This window comes from Hipposideros armiger, unplaced genomic scaffold, assembly GCF_001890085.2.
Source record: "Hipposideros armiger isolate ML-2016 unplaced genomic scaffold, ASM189008v1 scaffold_104, whole genome shotgun sequence".
Classification (NCBI taxonomy): domain Eukaryota; kingdom Metazoa; phylum Chordata; class Mammalia; order Chiroptera; family Hipposideridae; genus Hipposideros; species Hipposideros armiger.
In genome coordinates this window covers 2,822,249-2,829,808 of record NW_017731454.1, presented here as the reverse complement: position 1 = coordinate 2,829,808, position 7,560 = coordinate 2,822,249, and the positions used below count along the sequence as shown (strand labels likewise).

The following is a 7,560-nucleotide window of genomic DNA, read 5'->3' as shown; positions in this document are numbered from 1 at the left end:
CGTCTTCCACAACTAGATTGAAGAACAAAACGACAGCAACTTGTCTGTTCCCCTTCCCCCAATTCCCCAGCACTGTTCCCATCCCCCCAATTCCCATCCCCCCAATTCCCCAATAAAATTAAAAAAAATAATAAAAATGCTATCACCAAGAAAAAGCACAATATGTGGAAACATGGTACTATATGGATCATGCAAAGGACATTTGTTTAAAGGACATTGAGAGCTGAAACAAAAATGCAGAGCATAATCTTATTCAGCGTCAGCTGGGAACTTAAACTTTTTTGCCACTCTACATGTCTGTTATACATATTAATAATAACTTTAGGAAATTATGTAACACAAGTATTGATGTTCGGTTTACAAATAAACTTTAGTGAGCAGGTGAATTGGTATATATGGTACGATGAATAATGAGGATCAACTACACTATGTAAAATTAAGAAATGAAAGGGTCTGGCATGTAATACTGTGACCTGCTCCCTAACGGTGGACTTACCTTCCCAAGAAGTTTGACAAACAAAGGCCATAATTTTAAAACATAAGTCTCATTTTTACTCATAAATAGCTTCTGGAGTTCTGAAAGTAATTTCTGCAAACAAAAGCAAAAATATTTATAAAAAGGACTCTTGAAAAGAAAAAAAAAAAGCATTATCAAATTGGTTGATTGTCTCAGCCAAATGTTTACCCCAAATAATACCCAATGTTTTATTAGGGAAACTTGCATGCACATAGCAAAGTTAGGAGTTTTATAATAAATGTCCAAATATGAATACCATTAATTAACATTTTACTATGCTTGTCTTATCACGTATCTGGCCATTCTTCCATCTAGCAATCCAGCTTAATTTTTTTCTACCAATATTCTTTCCTCTAAAAACTCCAGCATGCATATCATTAGAGTTCAAATGATGTTTTAACTTCTCACTCTAGTAACTTAAAAAATATATTAATAGCTTCGTAACAGACATCTGAGAAAATCTGAGTTCAAATTTATAAGGAATTTTACATACACTCTTAAAAAATCAACTTATAGAGTTAAAAAAACTAGCAAAGACAAGGGCAATATTTTATTAGACTACAAATATTATCATGAAGTAATTTTTTTAAATGAACAAACAAATCCCCAGGTTTTAGAATCTGGAAGGCTCCCTTGCTGTCTGGATTATTGCAATATCCCCCTGGTTTCCCTGCTCCTACTCAATCCCCTCTAGTCTTCCCTCAACATAGCCAGAGAGATCCCTTTAAAACCCATGTCAAATAGCACATATATAACCCAAATAGTACATATATCACTCGTAACCTCAAAACCTTCAAATATGGTTTTCAATATAACCCAGAGTGAAAACCAAATGCCTTACAATGACCCCCAAGGCCCTATGTGATTTGGCTCTCTGTTTCCCTGAAATCATCTCCTACTCCTCTCACCCTTACCCTCATCACCATACTGTCCAGTTTTCACTAAACACTCAGACCGGGGCCTTTTGGTCTCATGGTTCCTCCATGTAACTAACTCCTGCACCATCTTCAAATATCCAAATATCCCATTTAGTTTTCTTCCCTATCTCACCCTTCCTCTCCAATGACTCTCTCCATCCACCAGTCCCTGCTGCCGTCCATAATGCTCATCACTTAATATACTATATAATTTATTATCTCTTCCATTAGAAAATAAGCTCCACAAGTTCTCTTTGTTAATATACACTGTATGTTCAGTGTTTAAAACAATACCCAGCATATAATAGGTGCTCGATAAATATTTGTTATAAGAACAAAGACTGAAAAACCTAAAGACTGGGAGAATAATTTTTGGAAACTATACACTAGATGCACTATGTACATTAAATTTCTATCTATTGGGGCTATGCTACAACCACCCAAATAGCACTGAATTAGTTAATGCTCTCTTTTCCAATAATGCAATCCCTTTCAATCACCATTCATGGGGGACGAGGTAAAATGCCTGGATCATAGTAATACTGAATAGACAGTTTCCCTCCTTACTGTAATATAGGAACAGTATGCCTACACTAACTTAAGCAATTCTTTGTTTTAATTCTAAGAGGAATTTCCTAGATCATAGTACAATTATTCCAACATGAGCCTGAAGTTTGATGCAGTCTCCAAACAAAAACTCCTTACATAAAGTAATACCTACGGTAGTCATAAGTTGCTCCGTGATACATGCTATTTCTTGTTGTTTCTGAAGCAACAACGGCATTCCCATCTCCAGGGCAGTTGCTCCCCGCAAATGTACCTTTTGGGCTGAATGAACCACTAAAGGTATGACCAGTTTTGCCCACCTAATTGACTCTTCTCCCATTTGAATTGGGGCTTGTTCAATTAACCTGTCATAGAGAAATCAATGAATAAATTAGCTTGACTTCACCGTCTATATTTAACTACCAGGAAAATAAGCAACACACAGAAATATGCACAGTATAAACCATTTATTTTAGAATATATACATACATATACATGCAAAAAATATCTAATTTTTACTTGCTAAGTTTTAGATTTCTGTATTATTTTTATACATTTTTAAAATAATGTATTTTGTCTTCATATTGAAAATTTTAAAACACTAATAATTTTATACAATTAAATTCAACGTTCTTATAGGAAAGGACATCCAGAGAACTGTGATATAATGTGATCATCAATCCTGGCATCAGAACAGTAAGTAGTTAAAGCAAGTAGCCAACTACTAAAGAAAACTTTAAAACAGAGGTAAGACAAAGCATATCAGCAAAGAGTTTGTGCTGTTAGCATGTCCATTACAAAGAACAGGGAGGGGTAGGAAGAAGGTAGGGGATTTTCTTATTCTCCCAACCACTGCTAGGCACTGTTGATAACTTCCTAACAGCTAGCCTGGGACTTTACATTGTTTTTTAAACTCTTGCAATGGCTGTAACAGAAATAATTTCTAAAACCAGAACTGTGGTAGTAGGAACAGCCTAATTAAGGCTTTATTTTTAAGACTACCTCAGTAAAAATAAGCAAAGAAACCTACTAACTTACGCACATGGACTTCCTCCTTCTTCCTGTTACCTTTTTTCTTGAGACTTTTAGTTTAGAAGACATTTCCTTCTTTTAAAGTCTAACTCAAATTTACGTCCCAAAAGTCCACTCACTGAAGTAAATTCTAAATTTACTGAAACTATCCTTCCAATGTGCACAGCATCCAAATTCATACCTTATGATGACATTTAATGCTTCATAATCAACAACAGCAGAATGCATCTCTCCTTTATTAAATATTACTTCTAATGAATCAATTAAACTGGATACCTAAAAGACAGAACCAAATAAATACAAATCACGTAAGCCTGAACTTTTAAAACGGCATATAGTTAAGAAGACATATATAAAAACTATACTCACTGCTTTGCCAACAACTTCAGTGGGAAATGTCTGCTTGGATATCACCCAAAGTGCCCTAGTACGTACATTTTTGTCTGAACTCTTAATAATATCACTCAATGTTGAAAGCAGTTCTTGAATATTTGTATCTGAAAAACAAGCAATTTTAATTATGCAAAATAGTTTAAACCTTTAAAATCTCAAACATAAAAATACCATATTCTTTACTGCAAAAAAATGAATGCATATCCAGAGAGAAGGACCGGACTGTCGATGCGGATAGCAAACTTCTTCCCAAAACACAAAAATATCTAAGATGGGAAGGTATATTCAGAGAAAACAGACAGTAGACTCCAAATCAGATATTTTGTGCAACTGAAACAATTTTGTATGTCTCAATAATTGGTTTGAACACGTAAGACAATTTTTGGCAAGATATTACGAACTCTACATCTCTGCTCCAAAATGAACTCCTACTTTATATTGCTAACATTTATATATATATATAAAAAGAAGAGAAACTTTCCCTCAGAAAAAAAGATGGTAACAACTTTCTGACATCTTTTTAGTCCCGATTCCCAATGTCTCCGCTCTAAAGATCACCCCAAGGTTTCCTTTACCATGGCAAACTAAAAACAATTAAGAGTAATTGAAAACTTATGAAGTATCAGGTCCTGCGTTTTCATTATTGCTTTTAGTTCCAAATCATCCAACTTACCACTATGTAAAAGAACTTTTTAATCCAGCACATTCCTTAGTGCATATGCCTATTTAGAGTAAATGACCATCTACCGTATTTCACCATGTATAGGATGCACCCTTTTCTGAAAAATTTGGGGTCTAAAAACTGGGTGCGTTCTTATACAGTGGTTGTAGATTATTTTTACTTGCATTTCCCGCAAGTAATGAGGAGTTGTATGAATTTTATGATGATTAAAACTTGGGTTCAATAACTTTATATAATACATTTTTTTCAAATTTTGCGCCCCCAAAATTAAGGTGTGTCTTATACATGGGAGCATCCTATACATGGGGAAATACGGTACATTATTAACTTCCAAAGCAGAAGTGTTTTACCAAGTTCAGTTTTCATAGCAATTATTTTTAAATATTCATTTTCTTTTCAAGCAAATTTTATAGTTAAAGTTTGAGCAATGTCCAAGAAAAAGAAATTTTCCAATGATGGTAATCTAAGTATTTCTTTCTCAAAAGCAAATCCTGAACTGTTACGTATCTAATAGAAGTAACAGTACTTTTAACAGTATCAAAAGTTTATACTTACAAACTCTTAAAAATATTAAGTCAAACTACCTGATAATCCTGAGGTAATTTTGGGATTATATAAGCAAAACCCCAAGGCCTGTAGAGCAGCACAACTGAGTTCTGTGTTTTGACTGGAAATGTGAGTCTACAAAAAATAAGAATCACATCGGTTACAAATGAGAAGACTGTAAATCAATTTTAAGAGCAAAATTTGATTAAAAAACAAAATTACATTTTAATCCAATCAATCAACAAATCTTTTAAAGAAGATAAAATAAAGTAGGAGGAAGATAAGGAAGCCATGTACACAGCTTAGCAAAGAAGAGAGAAACTAGATAGAGATCAACTAAATAAAGTACATTTTTCTTAAAAGATAAAGAACATCTCCACATATCTGAAAGCAAAGAAGAAGCAGCCAAGGGGAAGATGCTACAGACGCTTGACAGGAAATAATAGGAGCAAAGCTCTTCTAAAGGGTAAGCAAAAGAGTCAAACACAAAAGCTGACATCTAGCATTAGAGTGACACTGCTAAGATAGAGAAGGAAGGGGTTGGAATGTAACATTTACTGAGTATCTAAAGTGCTAGGAGCTTTAAACATTATCTCAATCTTTTCTTTTTCTTTTGATGGAAAGAAACACAAGTTTAGTCAAAATACCGGCATTCTATGAGGATGGTGGACCCCTGTCCAAAATCCATCCCTCACATTATCTCAATCTTAATAAAACCCCAAATCCCTGCTTCATAGACAGGAGAATCTGAATTCATGTCCGTCTGGAATTCAAAGCCCAACCCATTTATGTATGTAAAAGCTATAAAATCCTAAACCTGTCAAAGGTAGTCCAGCTATAGCCCCCAACCCCATGTTACTAGTAATCTTGTGTCTTTCTTGGTACCACTTTCTATTCCAAAGTGATTTATGTTAGTATCACCCCATTTGTCTCAATCAGATATCCATGGGGTTCTCAGCTATTTGTTACTCTTGAGCAGGAGGAATAAATGTTAGTAGTCAAAAATATGAACAGGCACCCCTTTTATAATTAATCAAACAAAACAACACAAAAAACAAACCCTGGGGTATAAGAGCTATTAAAGCAATCAGTTCAGACAAGCACAAATAGACAGTCTTAAATGCTCAAAGACTTTGAAAGCCACTACTATCGTCTGGATAATAACTAGCATGTTTGTGATCAACTTTTATTAAATATATACTGCCTGAAAGTGTTCCTTAACAGTGGTGTCTTATCTTCAAAAATGCTGTAGGTTCATAGAAAGAATACTAAAAGAATTCTGAACAGCAACATAGAAACACGTTACATTTTACCAGTATGTATGGCTCCTGTTCTGAAGGAATTCAAATATCCTTTCAGTGTTTAATAATTCAAACTTGAATTATTAAAGAAGCTTGTTGACTGCCCTATCACTAATCACCCAGGTGCTTCTAAATAGTTAAATTTGGGGGGAGTCAAAGTTATACGTGGATTTTTTACTTCACCGGGGAGGTGGGGGGGTCCATGCCCCTCACCCCTGCGTTGTTTAAATGTTAACTGTAATTATTCATCAGGCATTTTATCTACAAGCCCTATTTACAAACAGTGCAACTTGACTCAAAATGCATGCAATTGAGTTCCTGATCCTATATGCTGTCAAAATGACAAATACAGAGGGTGCCCCAAAAAATGTATACACATTTTAAGGAAAAAGCTGTATTAATTGTATTAATACATAATAACAAAAGATGAATACAAGTCACGTTTGACTTCTGCAATTACAAGAGGTGCTCCAAGTGGTTACCATTAGTGTCCAGACACTTCTGGTTATGGCGAACTGCTGCTTGAGCATAGATAACATCCCTTAAAATGTGTATACATTTTTTTGGCACCCGCAGTGTATGAAGATGCATGTCTTCATCACATTAACTACAGTCAGGCACCGCTTAATGGCAGGATTATGTTCTGAGAAATGCACCATCAGGCAATTTCATCACTGTGCAAACATCATAGAGTATACGTACACAAACCTAGATGGTACAGCCTATTGCTCCTAGGCCACAAGCCTGTACAGCATGTTACTTGTATGAAACACGAAGTTAAATCAAGCACAAGAGTAAATGGTGTAATCAAGAGACGTGGTTAAGGGCAAGATGTGTGAGGCTGTTGCTGGCTTAACATGGCGGCATACTGCTGTACAGCAAGCTTTTTTTTTAATAAGTAGAAACTGAGTACACTCTAAAATAATAACCTAGTGTAGTAAATACATAAACCAGTAACAGTCATTTATTACCATTAAGTATTATGTACTGTACATAGCTGTATGTGCTATAGTTTTACAAGACTGGCAGCAAAGGTTTACACCAGCATCACCACAAACTCGTAATTTGTTGAGCTATAATGTTATGAGGGCTATGATGTCACTAGGCAATAGGAATTTTTCAGCTCTATTATAATCTTATGGGGACAATGTTATATATTCGGTCAGTCCAAGCTGTTCACCAAAACATCATTATGAAGAGCATGACTGTACTGTTGGAATGCAGAACACGATAATGAAGGAAAATGGGATAAATAATACCATTCATTCTATTTAATATTACTGTCTTGAACTACTTACTATACAGTCAAGTTCCTGTTTACATGACAAAAAAGCACTGCTGACTGTAACTGGAATACTTAATAGGCAGACGGTACCTTAAATGCCTCAACATTTAGCCAGATATGAAAAAATGTATATCTTGATAGATACTTCTGTTTAAAAGCACAAAAACAGGGTCATAAAAACAAGAATTCAAAGGGACTTTGGAAATTGAGTTCAACCTCTGCATTCTAAAAACAAGGAAATTAAAAGTATTAAGGAAGGGCCGGCCGAGTGGCGCGATGGTTAAGAACTCGCTTGGGATGCCAGAGGGCCCCGGTTTGGATCCCACATATGAGGGCCAGTG

At 35.1% G+C, this 7,560-nt stretch overlaps 1 protein-coding gene across 7 annotated transcripts in view; it reads right to left on the bottom strand.

The window, feature by feature from the left end:
* The window catches only part of RIF1 (replication timing regulatory factor 1), a 57,407-nt gene that overhangs the window by 40,607 nt on the left and 9,240 nt on the right, over positions 1–7,560 (bottom strand). For all 7 annotated transcript variants that reach the window (XR_002124503.1, XM_019646548.1, XM_019646546.1 and 4 more), the window contains exons 4-8: positions 4,672–4,768; positions 3,382–3,509; positions 3,194–3,288; positions 2,156–2,345; positions 497–589 (exon numbers count right to left, since the gene is read on the bottom strand). Coding sequence is in view for 6 of the 7 variants with exons in the window: in XM_019646548.1 (XP_019502093.1) it covers positions 497–589; positions 2,156–2,345; positions 3,194–3,288; positions 3,382–3,509; positions 4,672–4,768 (603 nt within the window). In the remaining variant the exon portion in view is untranslated. The remainder of the gene's footprint in view (positions 1–496; positions 590–2,155; positions 2,346–3,193; positions 3,289–3,381; positions 3,510–4,671; positions 4,769–7,560) is intronic.